The sequence below is a fragment of the Pempheris klunzingeri genome, chromosome 2 (assembly GCF_042242105.1).
Source record: "Pempheris klunzingeri isolate RE-2024b chromosome 2, fPemKlu1.hap1, whole genome shotgun sequence".
In the NCBI taxonomy this organism is placed as follows: domain Eukaryota; kingdom Metazoa; phylum Chordata; class Actinopteri; order Acropomatiformes; family Pempheridae; genus Pempheris; species Pempheris klunzingeri.
The window spans coordinates 28,889,005-28,909,476 of NC_092013.1; the positions used below are offsets into that span (position 1 = coordinate 28,889,005).

Consider the following 20,472-nt stretch of genomic DNA (forward strand, 5'->3'; position numbering starts at 1 on the left):
CTTAAATTATCTTAAATGAAGACCAGCTTGTTTGTCCGTCAAACGTAACTGACAGGTAATTATCTCAGACGTACTTTGATCTGCTTCTAGCCAGGCGTGATGACAGGCTCTTTGAGGAGTGTTTGTTTATTCGTGTTTCCTCTCAGATGATAGCTTCATTTCTGATGGATCATTTGCTCATCAATGTGAACTCTCAAGATTGTTACCCTTATTTGTCATGCAAAGTTTAGTTTTTTATGTAAATAGTGATTAAAATTGGGAGGCATTTGTTGTTTGGAAAGAACGTGTTCTCTTTTTCGAAATCTTGATTAACAAGTCTACCAAGCATCATCGTCGTCCTTGCTGTCCTCACCTTGGTTTCGTCTGCCCGTTGCAGCATCTTTGGAAACTGAATTCAGAGGTATTTCATAGGTGTTGAGGTAACATAAGTTCGACAATAATTAGAGGTGCAGAGTGCATCTAAACAGCAGAGCAAGTGAATCATTCATGTGTCCTTAGAAAGGATAAGAGCCTAATTATGAAGAAGTGGTAGGTATAGACATAAGAGCCTTTTTTGTCTTCATTATCATCCTCAACCAGTGTGCTGCTGCAGTGGCCGCCACCCTCACCGTGACTCATTGTTGTTTTGTACAGTAGTATAGAAACCCTAAAAAAAAGGCACATTGCTGACTTGACCACTTGAAATCCCCCACCAGGCGTCTCGCCCCCCGAGCAAGGCCAGATTAAGACACCGGCGCAAGAGACGAGCTAATCCTTCAGCACTCCCCACACCATCCTGCTTGTTTGGCTATGAGACTGCCTGTTCCCAGGCTGTTCCCTCTGCAATTAGCTGATTTATATCATCACACACACATGCATCTCCTTGCCCAAACTCGCATGCATGTACTCATTCACACACACACACACACTCACAGCAATTAGCTCATCACGAGGCTTACGCGCCTGCCAGCCGCTTGCTGTCACTGTCACTTTTGCTAAGTTGGAATCTACACCGTCTCATCCTGCTTCTTGCACTCACTCTCTCGACCCCCATTTCCTTTCAATTAGCTGAGCTGCCAGCCGGATTTTTTCTTGGATTAAGTTATCCAGAGTCTATCCAACCGCCACTCCTCTGCATTCACAATATCTTGGCTCAGCTTAGCTGCAGCCCTTTGAAGACAATGAGCTTATGTTCTCCAGGTAGAGCAGAGACTTTGTAAGTTGTCGTCCTCTAATAAGCGCCTGTATAGTTTCATGGTAGTTGTGTTTGGAGAATAAACAGAATATGTTAAAGCCTAAAACAAATTACTTGAAATGGGTTTTGTGCTTTTTAAGTGGAGCTCTTGAGTGGCACAGATGCAGCAGTTAGTTGAATACCTTCTCATAGTACTTGATGTCGTACTCCAGGATTACTCCGTTGGGCTGGTTGGGTTCGTGCCACAGCAGAGTCACACTGTTCTGACTGGTGTTTTCCTGGCGGATCGCTAACACTTCAGAAGGGGCTGCACAAGAAAGAGGAAAAGTTACTGCTCTGCCTATTGAAGATGTGGTTCCTAAATGACGCCAACATATATTAAAGCAATAAGATTACCCTGCAGTTAAGTCCTGTTTACATTTAATGAAACACACACACGATGTGAAAGTTGGACAGAAGTGCTGCTTGCTGACAGTGGCAGCTACTCCAACTAGTCCTTATGGAAAGAAAGTGTGTGTCCAACAACCTGCTTTTCATTATCAGCACAAAATGTTGTTGAGACAGTAGAAGTCTTTCAAAGATTGGCACTTTTATTAAAAATGAAAAAGCGTGAGACAGCAGGGGGTGAAGAGAATGAATGTGATGAAGAGACAAAGCTAAGTTTATTTATTCAACAAGATTTTGCTCCCTTTCTTTTCTTTTGGATAATTTACAGTGAATGATTTAAGGTCAGATTTGAACTCAGGACATTATAGTCGCAGGGAATGAACTTGATCCATGTGAACACACCCTGTACTGTTCAATCCTTGTCCCATCTAAAGACTTTTTCCACTACAGGAACCAAACGACCCATAGCCTGGAGCTCCCCATACCCTGAACTTCTAAGAACCTGTAGGCCTGTCATGAAAAAACAGGTGTGCTGCAATGACTGCGCATTACAATAAATGCATCCTAACTGCATCAGTTTCGGTTTTGAATGTGCTTGTTGTGTGAGGGCAATGCACAGCAAGGGGGACGCATTTTGGATATCGTTTTCACTTTGTCATTTGATTAAGTTATGTATGCACTGTGCAGCCTACCGTTGGACATGGACAAATGTGTAGCAAGGTAACAAATCCTTGGATATTCTGATTTAGAATCGTATAGCATGTAAAGCATGCAGCCGGTATATCACAGCACGCACCCTTGCAGGACTTAGTTAAACACGTGTCCTGCTTTATTGATGCCATGTTGTTTCTGCAAGTAAATTGTTGATTTTCATCCTCCTGAGAGTACCTTGGAGTTAATATCACTTCATGAGCAGTGCTGCTCTTTCAAGGGAAACAAAAGCCGGATCCAGGATGGTGAATACAAATTAGGTTAAGTTGTTAAGCTCCACAGTGGAAAAGGCCTGTACTGTATGTGTCATGCACTAAGGCTGTATATCATTGTTCGGAACCCTACCTGCCTGGTTCGTTGTGATATTGACCAGGGTGTAAGGTGACGCCTCGTTGCTCAGGTGTGTCACTGCATTTGTGGCCTGGATGCGGAAGGAGTAGTTGGTATGTGCCACAAGGTTGAGCACCTTCACCCAGGGTTCCGTCAACCCAGCCTGGCGGGGAATGAATCGAACCGCTGCAGTGCCCGAACGCTCCACCATCCCTCCTCCCCCAGCCCCAATACTCGCCCCTGTCTTCCCTCCACCGGGACTTCCCGGGTAGGATGTGCAGTCCTCGCAGGGCCCTCCTTCCCCTGAGCATTTCTGACACAACACGCTGTACTGCAGGTCGCTGCGACCTCCAGTATCCAGAGGGCGATCCCACTCTAAATTCACAGATGTCCCATTGACTACAGAGATGACACTTACTGGAGCAGATGGAGGGCCTGGAGAAAAGACAGTTGGAGGTTTGAGTTCATTCACAGGTTTGATCACTGTCTAAAAAAGTAAATTGGATTTTCCAGGCACAGATAAGTTTGGCACATCATTCCATAATTGCTGTGTGTTCTGGGTGTGTGCGAGTGTGTGCACATGTCTTTGCACTATTTGGAGGTGTTCTTGCCTGTGGGATTAGGTGATCTTGTGTACCGTGTGTTTGTGCTTACGGGAGCATGGAGCTGCTGGTGGGTCATCTGCCGCTCGATAGTAGTTAGAGTCGCAGGGGCAGGAAAGGGCAGCTCTGGTCTCTGAGTGGCTGTGCTGAGGACATTTACCACACAAGCCATCGCCCGCCACCGGCTTATAGAAACCCACCTCACAGGCTGCAGAGGGAGAGAGAGAATAAATAGAGTAAATAGAGAGCTTGCAGGAAAGAGCTCTGCACTCCCATAATCACACAGACCAGGATAAAATTGAGAGAGAGTGCAGCCAGAAAGACACGAATCACACTCCTATAGCAAGCTGTGCATATCAACGTTGCTTCAACTTTTTCAAAACTGTGTCATCTCCGCCAAAGCATTCATTTTAGGACATAGCCCCCTCTTCCCCCCCTCCTCCAAATCTATGTATAATTACAGGCCTTGTAACCGTAGAGACCACAGAGCAGGGAAGATGAAAGTCAGACTTCTTTCTGCTCAGATTTGGGCTGAAAAGGCTCTGCACTGTTGATACTCCCAGTGAGACCCTCAGAATCCAGACCGTGTTTCAACCTTATTCAGCTCCTCTGATACATATTCACTTTTAACTCCGCACTGATTAATAATGGAGGGGGTTCTGATAAATATATTCTCTTTCCAAGCGGTTAATAGGCTTCTGCTATGGTAAATGGGGCAGGGGTAAACCTCACATACACTCAGAAAGCAGCAGCAGCAGACAACGGCATGCTCGCGTTTGCTCTTCCTCGCAGGGTAATTTATGCTTCCCCAGAATGCTGAGTGTTAGTTTACAGATGCAGTGTTTTTCTAACCTTTCCTTGTTAAGTTTATAGAAGGCCATTTTAGATGCTTAGACTTCAAAGGTGCTGAGAGAACCATGAAATTGGATAACCAACATGAGTGAAATTATAACAAAGCGAATAGTTAGAATGTATTCTGAATTACTGGCTGAAACATTTTTAGATGCATTTGAAAAAGAATAAAACCTTTTCATGCTTGTACCTGAAACAGAGTACACATGCAAATGTTCACTATTGCTGTGCAGAAACACACACACACACACACACACACACACACACACACACCATAAACCATGTGTGTGAAAGTGTGTGAAAATTCCTGAAAGCCCCCCCCCCCCAAAAAAAAGTTGTGTGTATTGGTGTGTCCCACCAGAGGAATCAGTGCCAGCAGTAAGACCCTGGTGTCAGTGGGAGTGGAAGGTCATCCCACATTTTGCATAAGTGATATTTGACAGGTATATGCAATCGAAACAGACATGAAAATTAAAATAAAGAAAGAAATACTATGAATGTGTAAAACACAGCATCACCTGCCTCCAAATAAATAAACATATTTCTATTAGACAACAAACTGAACATGTTTGTTGTCTGTTGTAAAAAAAAAAAAGAGAGTGATTTCTTACGATTTTAAATTAACTAAAATTATTTCAAAATAAAAAAATACTATTTATAAAATAAAATTATTTACTAAATGTAAAAGTTTTTTTTACATAAAAGTGAGCAGGTGAGCTCTGTTTTCACATGGAAGGGGTCAAGAGCACGATGTTTAATTATCTGAGACTGTGAGCAACATCAAAGGTTTTGGCACCTTTTTCGTTTTACACCTCTCCTGACTTCTTGTGGTCAAACGCTGTCACAGCTTTGCTTTGGGGTGTCACAACTGGAATCCACCAGGAGCTCACAAATATAAAATGACTCGTTTTGCATGGCAAACCATTTCTGAAAGGCAAATTCTGTTCCATATTTGATCCACTACAGTGTTTGAAGACTCTGTTTAACAATATTCAATTTATGTTTACACAGCCCCAGTATTGTTCAGGTTCCATTTCATGAGCATAAGATTTGACGTCACAAAGAGTTCAAACCAGTCATGGTTAAACTATATGCAATACAAGACTACAAAAATCAACATGGTCATGTGTCATAATCATAGACAGAGAAGCAGCGACAGGTAGAGAGAGAGAGAGACTGTGCTCCTTGTTGTCTTTGTCATATGAATGCTGTCAGTCCTGCATCAGTTAGTGGGCCTTCATGATCAATATTATAAAGGAGATATCAAGGACAAGTAAAGGCTGAAAATGACCTCAGCTGGAAAAGGGCTCTAACATAGTTGGAGCAAATGCACAGTGTGAGGACTCACACACTCACACAAACACACACACACACACACACACGCAACACAATGGTGGTTTATCAGATCTCATGAGAATAGAAAGATCTCAGAACTTCTTTGTGTCTGCTTCATTTGTTTTTGCATGGTAATGTGACTAATTTATTATATTTTCAAGCGACATCTTTGGAAACTATCCTTTTCAGTGAAGGGACTCCGTGACACCCAGGTTGGTCAAAGTTTTTAAACCAGTGCCACTTAATGGATTTTGCAGTTTGAGGATACAAATTGGAACTCTGGAAGCTCAAGAGGGCCGAGCCAGTTGGTATAAGACAAGGAGGAGCTGGGAACAGCGTGCAGCTTGCAGAAAAGGATTTACCAGCTCAGCTTCTCTCCACTGTTTACCAAGGAATCCTGTGTTGAGGCAAAAACATCTGAATTTTATTTACAGACATTGGGTTGACATGCCTACAACCCTAGAGGGACCTGCAGTGTTGGCAGTGCACAGTTTAGCTAAGACAGTTTCTAGACTCTCACACAGAAGTCCATGGGATCTGCCAAACAGTTGATCCTGACAATTGACTCTGCTTGCTTTTATTTTACTGTGCTTATATTTATTCTGGGACACCAACGGCAAGCAGGGGTCACTGCTGTACTGTATGTAAGTAACTAATGTCTTGAATGAAAACTTCCTCCATGCAACACACCTCTTAACTGGCTGTTGACAGAGTAAGTTCAGCAAAACAAACTTACATAATCTGGTCTGGCAGTGTTTGTGCACTTATTCCCCGTAGTTACCCCCACTGCAAGCCTTGTATTTACACACTATAGAAATGTGTTCTAATTTAGCAACTTAGGTCTCATATAAAGTATTTGCAGCAGATTGTGTTAATATTTTTTTTTTAATTCAGATGTATCCACCAGCTATGGAGGCTTTGCAGCCACTTTGCCACCCATTTGTTGACATTTATGTAGTTCTTTTCGCTGAGCAGCAGACATCGTAGCTGACAGAAATTCATGATATCTCTGACTTGGCATTATAACCATCCACCTAAAGTGTTCATAAACGTAGTCCGTAATTGGCTACTGCTGGTGAAATCTGAAAGTTTGCATTTCAAATGTTATGTTTTGTTTCTTTTGGCTGTTTTAACTAATTGGAAACGAGTGTAACTGAAATTCTGGTGGTGGCAGGTGTGGACGTGTTATCTCCCCTATTTGCATTTCCTTCCATAGATTGTCTAACTCTCAAGTAACTCAAGTGAGAAGGAGTTTTCGCAGTAGCTCACTGAAAAAGTTGGATTAAAAAACCCACTGTGGAAAAATAGATTGAATATTGATGCACATTGTTTAGACATGTCTGAAAATGTGTCTGGAGGGCAACTTAGAATGGCCCTTTTTTAATAATGCTTGATTTTATTCTATTTATTATTTGATGTATCTACAGAACCACATGTTAAAGCTTTAGTATAGTTTCTGTGACCAATGTAGTGTAAAATTAGAGTAAATACCATAAATCTTAAGCCACATTAAGTGCTTGGAAACGGAGCCTTTAATTGATGTGCATTACATTTCTAGGGCTGTAACATTTAAAAATGTGGAAACTATAACTGAGAATTTACCCTAATTTACCACATTACATAAACACACCCACACATGCACCTGCACAAGTGCTGATAATCTAAAACACAGAGCAGATGCTCAGATATATACATACACACACACACACACACACTATATCACTATAGATAAACAGACTGGGGGTGATAGTGCTCTTTTCTTTTACTTTCAGGGCTCCCACTGGAGCCAAAAACTATATCTATTTGCCATATTTATCCCAGACTGTTTCCTCTTCCTCCTTTTTATCCCGTTAATCCCTCCATCCCTTGATGTTTTTTGTGAAGCCCCTGAGTTGAAAAACAGGTCACGATAAACATCGGAACAGCTCGTTCATCAAGGAGAAGAGGCGGTGAGAGCTTTGAAGTCTCTGACAGATTCACCAGGAGTTCCACACACACTCACTCATACACACACATGGAAAGGTTATGATAATGCAGAACACACACAAACATACACATGAGCTGTCTGATGCAGCCACACTAACCACATGCAACATGAATTCATCAACACACAGGTGAATATTCAAAGGCAGAGAGAACGCAGTTTGTGTCAAGACCAGCTGTGGTAACCTTTCACTTCACTTCTGACATGCTGCTCATTTGATGCTCTGGATGGAGGAACAATTAAATCAGAAATAACAAAAATACAATCAGCATCATCAAAAGATAAGTAAAAAGCTCATTTATTTCCTGATATTCCAATTAGATTTCATACAATGTACTTAAAAGCTGTGTTTAGCATTTAATGTCAAATCACATTAAATGGCATTATTGTTAAGCCCTCAGTAAAAGTCATTATCACAACACTTTGTTCACTCTCACCTAAAGCACTATAACCTTCTCTGAATGCACAATATCGAGTTATGTTACTACACAAACAAGTCACTAGCAGCCAGAACTTTAAACACTGTGTTTTTGCATGTATTCCAGTGACATGTTGCAGGCGCACCTTGCTTGTAAAAGCTGCCTCTTTGTTAAGTTTGAGGATGAAGAGAAGACACAGTAATCTCAGCTCAGGACTTGGCTTTACTTTCCTGCTTTATCGTGTAAAACTGTGGAGTTTGAAAGACATGGGCATTTACAAAGGCCAGGAGGATATAATGAAATGTGCTATTGAGAAAATGGGAAATGTAGGATCTAATGTTTTTGCAGCTGGACCCATACAAAGGACTAAAGGTCAGCATATCTCTTCGCTTTTGACCATTCTTTGTTTTAAGCCTCCACCTCTGCAGGACTATATACTTAATAAATGGAGTACCCCTCCAACAAAAGGCTTTGAATAGTTTTGGATTAGGAAAAGTCGAACCTGCTTCAGCTAGAACAACTTCTTTACTAGTTTAAATGTGTGTCTACTGTACTGTGCAGCAGTATTATACGGCATATAAGCAATAAATACATTAATAAATGATGGATAGACCTCAGTAATTGTAAATATTTTACTGTATGTAAACTTGACTAAAACAAAGCTGAAGTACCAACATGGAAAAGTTAATTGGTTAACTGCAAATTTAAGTTTCTAAAGAAATGTTCACCCCTAAAGAATTATATCAATTAAGGCATTATCACCTAATCGTTTGGGCCTGTGTTGTAGAGGGGCCCTGTGCCAAAATCATGTTTTAGGACTTAGTTTATAAAGATGCACTAAAAGCATAATCAAAATGGCTTTAAGCTAAATTACACACACCTGGTGCCAGGCCATGTATTCAGTATTGGCTTTGGGTATATAATGGAGCAGTGAATAGTGGCCTAACAGCACATTTTTGCCCAACGGACCCCACTGGGTTAATCCAGCCATGGACTGAGACATCTCCAGTTAAAGGAAGTCCAGTGAGGTCTGCCTCATTTAAGAGAGTCATTTCATTTATTTGAGAGCTTGCTTGCATCTCTGTGTCGCTAACCTGAATATGGTTCAAAGTTCTTTGACAGTTGGAGAGTTTATTTGGAATTATGGCTAAAACATTAGTAAGTTCAAGGTTTTAACAAAAATGTGCATTTTCTTGAAAAAGCATTCAATAGATCAACACAGTAAATACGTTGAAAAAATGTACGACATCCATCACAAAGCTATTTTTGTTCAGTTTTACACGGCACACACTTAATTGTGCTGTATAATAATAATAATCCTTTCGATGAGCATAGAAATGTATAGGATGTGATGTGTTTTAGTGCGGCCAGTGAACAGAAAACGTGATGGAAATGGAAGGAGCTGTGGTGTGAAGAGACACATTCAGTCACACTCCTTTAGGTAAAGTGTTTACAGAATCTGTAAGTTGGTAAATGTGTGTGTCTCTGCACGTGTGTGTGTTCATGTGTGGCTGTTTGCACGTTGTCCGCCGTGTCAGTACCTGTCAATGCCGTGCACTTGCTACAGGGGAATTTGCATTACAATGAATCTTAATAGCCATGTGCGGGATTGTGTGCTGACCTTGATTTATTCCCTGTATAAGTGGGTAAATAAATACATCGGAAAAAAAGGGGGGGAGCTGCAGAAAGCACATCATCGTCCCACGCGTGAGGAGACTGAGGGAGGAGTGCGGAGGAGCGTAGTGCAACCTGGGTTGGCTGGTGAAAGCTCAAATTCAGGGCACAGTGCTGGCTCTGAACCTGCTCTGCTTCAAGGATACATTTTAGTACATCTAGAAATCGACAATAGATAAAAACAATAAATGCATTTCTTCATCAAAGGGCAATCAAGAGGTAGTCAGATCTGTGGATGAATTATATTAAAGATAACCGTCTCTGATGCCAAAATAAAGCCCACAGGCTGGAATGCAATGGGGGGGGGGGGGGGGGGGTCAGTGGATTTTAGAAGTAAGTATAAAATCTTTCATTAACTGGATACAGGTTACACTATGTTGCATCGATCAGCATATCTAAACGGATCCGTTAACAAGAGCACGTCTAAAACTTCTACACGTGCTTCATAAATATATCCAGTCCTCACGTCCTAGACCTCGCGCAGAGGCGACCTTGCATGAAAGCAAACCCATTCCAAAATCTTGTGACGAAGTTAACCACAGGCTTCTTGGCTGGTTCCCTGGGGAGCACATGAAGCCACTAACGAGCCACCGAGGCTGTCTGAGTGATGGATGAACGTGTCGGTGAGATCAGCTGTGGAAATGGGACACTCACCATCCAGATTGTCCCCTTCTCTTACATCGCTTGTCCAGATACAACAGCTGGATTGTCACTCTGCCTCAACCCACTGCACACTTTAAACGAAGGTGTGCCCCTCCAATTGGAGTGTTATGTCCAGCTGCTGGAGATAGATGACCTTGAGGATAGAACGGTTGGGGCTGGTTAAGGGTCTTCTAAGGAGGATAGATAGATGGGTTCAGCTTGTTTGTGTTGGGGTCAGAGACCTACACAGGAAGTCACTGAAACCAGTATTTTGAAGATTCTTTGCATCTAAAAGATGCAGCTGCATTATAGTTATTGTAATATATGGTGTCTGCAGTTTTATACTATAAATCTGATAGAGAGAGCTAATTGATGGGGGAGGGAATGTGTGCTGATGGTTGTTACAACGAGACAAGGCAAGATATAACTGAGATGAGAAAATGAGAATATTTTTTCTTTGTAGGATTAGGAAGCATCAGAGAAAACAACCATTCTGTGGGAACATTTATTAGACGGTAACAAGAACAAACACTGCAATAAAACCTTGAGCCAAAGTTGGCCACCACCAAAGCCCAACTGAAACACCTGAAGAGAAAACTATGAAAAAGTATTTGTTAATCTCGCTGGGTGCCTGGGTTCCCTCTGGCAATATGATCACAGCACATTTTTAATTGTGCTGTGTATTTTTTTTTTAAAGTCCAGCTGAAATCAGAAAAGTTATTTAGTAGATTTTTTCCTGCCAAGAATTGTGTTTTCCAATTTTAAATTTGATATTGTTGAAGAAGAAAGATCTCTTGTAGCCTCGTAGCCTCTGAGTGGGCATGCCTGTGCAGACGTTTGATTGACAGCTGAGCAGGCAGGGTCAGAGAGATATGAAGTGAATAAATGTGTGCTGGTAACTGTTGCCTATAAGCCACGGACAAATAGCATGCTGTCAGCAGTGGTGTTGAGGTATAAGAACCAAAAAACTTTGCAACATTGTTGGAGTTCTTAAACTTCAATATGAGCAAATGTTATAGCGTACTAGCTAATTAGCTGAGCAGTCTGCAAAATTCTGTTAGCAGGGCACTTTACATGGTGGATATTTGATTGCTTGCTCATTTAGCGAGAAATGATGCACAAAGAGTCACATGGCTACAGTTAGTACTTAGAGCCAGAGGTGAGACCAAGTCATTGTTTTGCAAGTCACAAGTAAGTCTCAAGTCTTTGCCCTCGAGTCCCAAGTCAAGTCCTGAGTCAAGACAGGCAAGTCTCAAGTTAAGTCCCAAGTCCTACCATTTGAGTTTCAAGTCCTTTCGAGTCCTTTTAACAACAGAGAAATAATATTTACACAGATCATGTATGCTACAACATCTGTATTTATTCAAACCTCTTTAAGCAAGAACATTGTTCAAACACATTTGAAAGAAACAAATGCAAATGTAATTTACACAAAAAGTGCTGCCATTTTTCTTTGTGCAGCTTCAAATGTCGAACAAAGTTGGAAGTTGTTGCGTCTCCGTCCGTAATCTTCCACCCGCATGTTTTACATACTGAGATTCGTTTTTTGTTGACCACCTCGTAGTTTTTATACCCAAACAAACTATCTTTGGTATCATTTTTGCCAACTGGCGCGCTGCTTTATCCGCTTCATTGGTTGTCCTGTAATTTGATTGGTTGGATGCTGTCGGATCAAAACAACGTGGATCTAGATTGGATGTCGTGCCGACAGCGCGCTTGCTCAGGTACACACACACACGCACACAGATATAGATATATAGCGGTCCATGTCAACATACTTTTTAATCTTTGGGTTTGGGGAAAGTAGCAAGTCTTTTCAAGTCAAAAGGGTCAAGTCCAAGTGAAGTCACGAGTTACTGATGTTAAAGTCCAAGTCGAGTTGCAAGTCTCTTTACATTTTGTCAAGTCGAGTCTAAAGTCATCAAATTCATGACTTGAGTCTGACTCAAGTCCAAGTCATGTGACTCGAGTCCACACCTCTGCTTAGAGCTGCCCTGATCTGTAATACACAGTGATTTATGCATGGACAATAAAACCTTAAAATCCTAGAATCCTAAAACTGGGAGCCAATGAAAGGAGTTCAAGATGGGAGGAATGTGTTCATACTCGCTTGTTCCTGTTAAAATACGAGGTGCTGCGCTCTGGACCAGCTGTAAGCGTGAGAGGGAGGCCTGGCTAGCATCCACACAGACGGCATTACAGCGGGAGAGTCGGCTCGAGAAAAAAGCGTGTATAACCTTTTCAAATATGTTGAATTTCATGGTACAGATACTCAAGCTGTCAGTCTTTCTGTCTGCCTGAACCACACTGATATGAGAGACGCTGAGACAAATAACAAAATATGGCGTCAGTGTCTTCAGCACTTATACATTCCTGCTTGTCCTAACCGCCCTGTTGGCCTCCCTGCTGGGTTCAAATCAATTCCATCAATGACGCCGTCACAAAGGGAACATTACCGCAGTGTTTTTCTGTGAAAAAGGCCTGGTAATTACAAATCAAACGAGACAAATACATCCCGGTTAATGAGCGTTAAACGGATGTTAATTATCCGATTGAATGGCTGTCAACATTAAACTGTGTCTGATGGAGAGAGTGGGAGGAGGTTGGGGGGCGGCGGGGGGGTGCAGGGAGAGGGTCGAGGGGAAGAGTAGCTCAAAAAAGAGGCATTCTGAAAGGCATATTAGCAGCAGATTGAGAAGATCAGACAGTGTGAAGTGCATGTGTCGGAAATGGAAGCGAGAGGGGAAATGCGTGGGCTGAGGCAGCAGGGGAGGGAAGGAATGGGGCGGGAGAGGGAGGTGGGAGGAAGGGGGAGTGGGCTAAACTTTTCTCTTTTGCCGACATTAGCAACTGCTGCGATGCGTTGAAGGGGAAATTAATCAACTGTTTTTGATTATTTATATATTTGAAAAGGACAAAGATCTGCAAAGAGGCAGGAGTCACACTGCGTTAATATTGTCACAGACAGTCTTGCCAGGCAGCTCCAGTCATAACATATCCGTCTCAGAGGGAGAGATTTTCACACACTTAACATTCAAAACAAGGTACAAGTCTTTTCTGATTCATCAAGCAGCTCACATAATGAGAGGGCGTCTACAGGAAGTAGAGACAGTGTTGCAACTTGTGTTTTGGGATGAATGTGTGTGTGTGTTTGAGCAAAGTTTGGTCTAATAAGAACTCCTCACAGGTTAATAAAAATTCCTCTCAGGACTGAAGGATGCACATCACCAAGACAAAATACAATACAACAGATGGACTATACCCAGAGCTGAGCACGGCTCAGTCACAAACAATCTCAATCCAAACTGTTTGGCAACAGCTTAAATGGTCTGATTAACCTATGATACCTGGAATTGTGATCAGCAGTTTTGTGAAATTAGACAAGTTTTTCACTGCCTCAGGCCTTTTGTTTGTTGAGGTCAAAAGGATAAATGAGTTTCATTTTCTTGCTTTTGCACAGGGCTTCACCATCACAGTTGGAAAGATAATGGACCCTATTTAAACAATCTTTCGCGCATGGTTGAAAGTGCAAGGAGCAAGTGTGTTTAGGGCGTGTCCAGCTCCAATTTTGCTAGTTAAACGGTGCATAACAGTGCATAACGGACTAAACGGTTGTTCAGTCTCTTAAATAATTATGGGTGCATTTTGGACATGATTGACATGAATTAGTCTCATCTCCCATTCCCTTGAAAAGCAATGTGCGCCTGCATTGCTTTTTAAATGGCAGATTGTGCGAAGCGGAGGAGCCAACGATTGCTCATTACACATGCCAGGACACGTGTTGGGAACTTGCCTGTGTAGGTGCATCTAACCCAGTTTTGTTGGTCAACCTGCTGCCAGATGATAGCAATGCACCGCAAATATGCCTGTCCACGCCTCATTTTAATGCCAACACGCCCATGGGCGCACAGATGGGCATAAGTACATTTGCTACACATCATGTGCGCTGGGCATGAAAGTGACAACTCACTTTTAAGATGTGTAAGACAGGGCCCAGTATCTCACCTCATAGAGCAGCTAAAGGGCTCAATCCAGAAGGCTAATCTGCAGTCAAACAGATTCTTTGATACCAAAGGGAAATTCTACTTTGGTAAAGCTTTGGTTTTTCTTTTCTTCACATTACCCATGTACGTTCAGAGACAGGCAATCACAGTATATGTCCTGGGAATATCATATCTACTGTGATAGTACAGTAGAAAACTAGTCCTAATTATCTCCACTGAGGAGGCTATGTTTTCGGTGCCATTTGTGTAAAAGGATTATGGAAAAAAATATTGGCCCGATTTCCACCAAACTTGGTGGAAGCGTGTTGCACGGGCCAAGGATGATCCCTGAAATTGTGGAGCTTTGGGAGAGTCTTCACTCTCCAAGTGTCCTTCTAGTTTCTGTTTAAAATGGCCAACAAAAAATGTAGAATGTTGCAAGCCTTATGCTATAAAAGCAAGAGACTGCTCACAGAGTATTAAAGTCCCGGGCCCTCTCAAACATTGCTCTGGCCCAGCGGTACAAGCTATCAACAGATACCAAAGTGCGGCATTGCCAACTTCAATCCTGGCAAATTTGAATGAACATAAACAGATGAAGTGCAGCATTTCCAAGATGCGCATTTGACTACATTAGAAATGAGAGCCAATTAAATGTTTAACTGACATTTTATCAGACAGCATTAGAGCATACTCTGCTTTTAAGAAATGACAGACCATAGAACTATTTCACGTTTACGTGCTGTAATTTGTCTTCCTTTTATTTATGCAAGCAATCAACTGACGATGATGGAAGAGCCTTCAAACAATGTCGCAACTGGTCCCCTTAGTTTAAATGCCAACATCATTACAATTCATGACACACACACACACACACACACACACATACATTCAACCATCCACATCCATACAAACTCTGCTCCCTTCAGTGGAGGCCTGGAAGAGGGAGAAGTAAATGACAGCGCCCTGTGTGCACATCAGTTTAACTCAACAAGAAGTCAGGGCAGAAAATCATTTGAAGAAGTCCCGCAGTCCCTTCAGACGGAGGCTGCCAGCTTCTCAGTGATCTGCTATCATGTTGCCTGTCTCTTTACTGTCAGCACTAATAGCTCTTAGACACTGGACTGGGACATGGGTGGCTACTGCAGGCCAAGGGTGGCACACACTCAATCAATAATTTACTCAGCGGCTCTCGGCCTTTTGTGTGTGTGTGTTTTCATTCCTGAATTAAGCATTCATATGGGCTGCACATAAGAGGATTTGTTTGTGAAAGTGTGTCTTTGTGTAGCTGGTAACACGGGCATGCAAGCGTGTGGGTGTGTGAGTGTGTGTCAGCAAAGTTGCATTGTGTACTGATGTGTAGCCCTTTGCACCTGCTGTGGAGATAGGGCTTCGGCCAATCACAACAAAGATTGGAGGGAAGTTTGAGTGACACAACAGTGCTGTGTCTGGCTGAGATATGATTCACTCTGTTATCGCTCTCTCTCTCTCTCTCTCTCTCTCTCTCTCTCTGTCTCTGTCTGTCTGTCCCCCCCCCCCACACACACACACACACACACTCAGTCATGATGGCTTAACAGAATTAAAATGTTTAATACTACCATACTTTATAACCACTGTTCCTTTCCTCTTTCCTTTCCTCCTATCATCTGCTCTGCCCTTTTATCATTGCCTCATCCCGTCTTTCCTTCTCTCCTGTCCTATCATTTACTGCTCTTCTCTTTTTCCTGTCCCCACCTCTTCTCCTCTCTTTTCTTACCCTCTCCTTTCCCCTCCTCTCCTCTTTCCTTGCCTCATCTTCTCTGCTCTCATTCCTTTATACCCTTCCTCATCTTCTTTGTTCTTTGCCATCCACCTGTCCTTTCCTCATCTGCTCTCTTCGTATCATTACTTTTGTTCCTTCCTCTCCTTTTTCCTTTCCTGTCTTCATCCTTTTCTCCTCTCCTCTATTCTTCTCTCCTCACTGACCGATCAAAACCCTTGGTCATCCACCAACAAGGACCAACCCAACAAGCTCAAAAAGACTAATTAGTCTTGGCACAGCAACAACAAATCCCTCAGCACTGATGCTCACTCCCTCTAACAAACAGATGTACACCCACATATTATCACACACACACACACACATTTGCGCATTAACACACACGTTCCCAATGCCCCGTTTCCTAGTGCACAGCGTGTGGCTGCAGCAGCTGTCAGAGCTGTTGTTTTGTGCTTTAGTAAAGTTTGTGTTCCATCAGTATAGTTGATGTCACTCTCCTGTAATAAATGCATTGCGTGTGTTTGTGTGTGCACAGTATGAACATGATGAGTATTCATCAGCTTGTACGGAAACCTTCCGGTGTTATCATGAAAAATGTCCTAATTCAGCTTATTAAGACATTTCAATTATCCACTCGCCATGCCCTGCCACTCATTGTGCTTTTATCTCACGTACTAAGGGATAATTGCAGTTTATTGCACATTGAGTTTTATTGTTGTGGTTCTGATTGTCATTTGCATCGCTTATCATAATATTGTATAGTACAAAGTAATAACATATTCAGTACTAACAATCAAGGTCTACCATTGGCAGGATCGCCATGAAAATAAGGGCTGTGGCCTGAGTAGGTCAAACGTGTTAGGCTTCCTGTATCCCACACTTCCGAAGAAACAGTGACACTTGTGAGGTTTGGGTTTGACTCTTGTTAGCTAGCTAGTTAGCTTTCATCAAAACTGAATTTACTTTTTTTTTTTTTTCATGTTAGCCATTTGGCCTGACGTCGTATTCATGCTAACTGATTTTTGTGAGGGAGGTAGGTTTTGTTTTGTCTTAACGAATCAAAGTGTCATTTTCAGTCAGCTCAGAAGCTGCGGTACTCTGGATTCAAAGAGCAGTAGGTGTTGCATTTTTCACTTTGCACACATCTTAACCCTGCTTCTTGTCATTTTTTCTGTCACCATTTTTCATGAATGTAGCAAGCTATGTAAGGGGGTGAGGTCCCCATCTTTAATCCTGACTACAAACCTCTAATTGGCCGAAAGCCTCTCTAACCAGCAGAAACAGCCATGAATGGCCACAACTCCAAAAGTGAGACAGAGAGCTGAAAACAGGCTGGCATCTAGCAGCAACAGTAATAAGAGCAAAGCACACATAGGTAAAGTAGCTAAAGTGATGACGATGGACTAATGATTCTGTGCATTAACGTTACTTCAGTTTAAAATCGTCTCTTTCAAGGTAATCATAGCAGAAACAGCCTGTAAAGTTATATTCTCCTGTCTGATCACAGTTTTCCTTTGACAGCAAATGTTCTGTGGCCCAGCTCTAGTCTCTGGCCCAGTTGGCAAGCACTGACGTAAATCTGAAGCTGAAACTGACGATGCCTGAAATGGGTGTTATTGATGAACAGTTTGGTTAACAATTTTTCAGTTTGTCTTTGTTTTCTTTTCCAAATAGTTTTTCTCTGATCCTCAGAAGAAAAAAAAAAACCCTCTTCAACCTTTTTGCTCATTAGACTGCGTGCGTTTATTTCTCTGCCAGATTTCTCTCTAGCGAAGTAGAGACGTTCCCAGATCTCAGCAGTTACTTTGCTGAGTCCAGTGTTATCACAACCAACAGAAATGTCGGCCAAAACTACAAAAACAAAACAAAAACAAAACCAGACAGTTATTGTAATAAAATATAATTATCCTTTAACAGAAATAAACATGACCTCTCTGAGAGTTCAAATGACAAAGATAAAAATCTCTGGTGAAATGGTGAAGTGAGTTTGTGTCACTCAGTGTGTGTGTGGATGTGAATCTGTGTGTGTGCTCACACCGGGCAGCCTTCCCACCCTGAGGCTGTGAGTGTGGGTGTGTTTCTGGAGCCTCGGTGTCATTTTCCTCCAAACAGTAACAATGTTGTTGATCAGCACTTGTTTACAAACCGCCAGGAGGATGGAACTAATTTGATCACTTCGTATTCTCCCGTCTCTCCCCCTCTGGAGACCGTTTCAATTTGAGCTCCTTATACGTTCTCAATAGCAGGCCGCCACAAGTTGATTCTGACAGCAATTATGAATATCGTGTTCCACTCAAGTGGTCATGAGCCGGAGAATAATGAAGTTCTCACCAAATCATCTGTTCCCCAAATCACTTAACTGCATCTTCATTAGGAACTTTTCAGCCTGGAGGAAATCATAGTGGGACTCGCCTGAAAGATGTAGCAGCTCAACGGTGCCAAAGAATTAGATTTATTGGTTTAATTTCACCATAAACTCTGTTACTAAAATGACATGAATTATAAATACAGCTGCCTGTGCAGGATGTTTCATAATGGTTTGCAGGTACTAATAGTTTTTACATTGAAATCAGTGTAGATTGATAGTAGATATTCTCTTCCAAAATTGATTTGCCCATTTGAGAGCTGAGACATGACACAGCATTTGACCGGTCAGGACGGAGAAGCTGACAGCACCTTCTCCTGTTTCCACTTTACAGTTCAACTGGCACTTCCACTCTTTCAGTGGTGCAACTGCAGCTGACGCTTCAACACATCACATTACATTTCAGCGCTTCTTAGCTCTTACACCTCACCTGACACCTCAAGTCCCTGTAATGCTAACGCTTGCACTGAAACTGCAACAGCTTGAAGTGCTACGACTTTATGACTGTAACTTCCATTCGACTCATCTGACATGTAAACAATTAACCTCTTAGACGTTTTAATCTGTGTACAGTGTTTGTATGTGCAATTCTTAGCATGAGCAAGCGCGCTTAAATGTTCCTAATATATATGTACAGTAAATACACGTCTCAATTTCCAAGGAGCCAGGCGATCTATAAATTGCCCGTTTTGTCTGACCAACAGTCCACTTTCACTCCTTTTCAGTTTCCAGTCTAATAAGACAGAAAAGCAGCAAATGCAAAGTGAATGTTTTGCATTTTTCCGTGAAAATTTTCTATAATTAATAGTTTATTGAAATAGTTGTCTCTTAACTGTCTGTCAATTGACTTATTGATCAATTCACTTTTATTATATTCTGGATATATTATTTCAGTAGCCTATATACATACAAAAAAAAAAAGATTGAATAAAATTTGCAGAAAAAAGAAATATATTTTTGGCTGTTTTCAGAAGGATATTACATATGTTCTGGGGTGGAGATTCATTAGTATCCAATAATTAATAATCAGTAACCAAACAGTATCCAGTAATTAAGGAAGCCATTATCCTGGTCTGACCCCACAGCTCCACAGTTGGGTGTCAACTGTTTCCACCTGCTCAGTCCTGAGGGACCCAGAGCCAATGAGGGTGCTTCACCCTGTCAGAGATGGCCATGCACAGCTCTGTCTCTGGACTATTAATGACCTGTGTGTGTGTGTGTGTGTGTGTGTGTGTGTGTGTGTGTGTGTGTGTGTGTGTCTCCACCTCTGCATATGTGTGTCATATGTTTAAAGTGGCAGCAGAGAGGAGGAATGTGCTGACAAGCTGGAGAAAGGACAAAGCCCTCAGTGTGTGTGTGTGTGTGTGTGTGTGTGTGTGTGTTTGATGACATAAATATATAATAGAGGAATATTAAATCCTGCTCGTCGCCTGCTGCTGTCTTCCTCTGATACTCCTCTACGGCGCCACGCTGAGAGATAACGATCACATTATGTGATGACTCTTATTTTACTTTGTTTCATAATCTCCGTCTCTCCGTCTTTGTATTTTTGATTCTTTCATTTCACTCCTTTTTTTTCTCCTCACCTCTCCCTTTATCCGTGCTGCTTGTCTGTCTGACTCCCAGCCTTTTTCATTCACCCTTTAAGCCTCCCTCCTCCTTTGGCTGACTGACAGAGAGGACAGAGGCTCGAAGCAATCCCACAATCCCTCAGTGATTGGAGAAGCCAATAACTGTATTCTGCTTAAGACAGATGTGACGAATTACCAGACACACACACACACACACACACACACACACACACACACACACACACACACACACACACACACACACAGCCACTTTAAGGCTAAAACTGAATGACAGGAACTTCCCTCTTTTCTCAGGTCAGCAGAATTTCATTAGGATCTCAGGAATGTTATTTAAACAGTGTGTCTTAACCCTTTAACGCCAAGTGTATCATATTTTATACGGGAGTTTTTAAGACCTCTACATCATCAGTATGATTTTTATATGTTTTATAGGTTTTTGATAAACAGACCGTGAGCAATAAATGGCTCAAAAATTCTGGATGTAGCAAAAATGATACAAATTAAATTTTTTTAAACCTAAAAAAGATGTTTTTGTTGTTTTTTTGTAATTTGTCAGAAGGTTCAATAAACACTCCAGTTTCAAAAAATTAGAATTTTCTGGCAATTATTTCATGGTTCAGGCATTAAAGGGTTAAATCAATGTTTCCAATGAAATTATAA

General features: G+C 41.8%; 1 protein-coding gene across 1 annotated transcript in view; it reads right to left on the reverse strand.

Annotated features, from left to right (window-relative positions):
* Window positions 1–20,472, reverse strand: part of epha8 (eph receptor A8) — a 93,397-nt gene that overhangs the window by 14,872 nt on the left and 58,053 nt on the right. The window contains exons 7-9 of the mRNA XM_070837326.1: window positions 3,257–3,412; window positions 2,618–3,037; window positions 1,357–1,481 (exon numbers count right to left, since the gene is read on the reverse strand). Coding sequence (XP_070693427.1) covers window positions 1,357–1,481; window positions 2,618–3,037; window positions 3,257–3,412 — 701 coding nt within the window. The remainder of the gene's footprint in view (window positions 1–1,356; window positions 1,482–2,617; window positions 3,038–3,256; window positions 3,413–20,472) is intronic.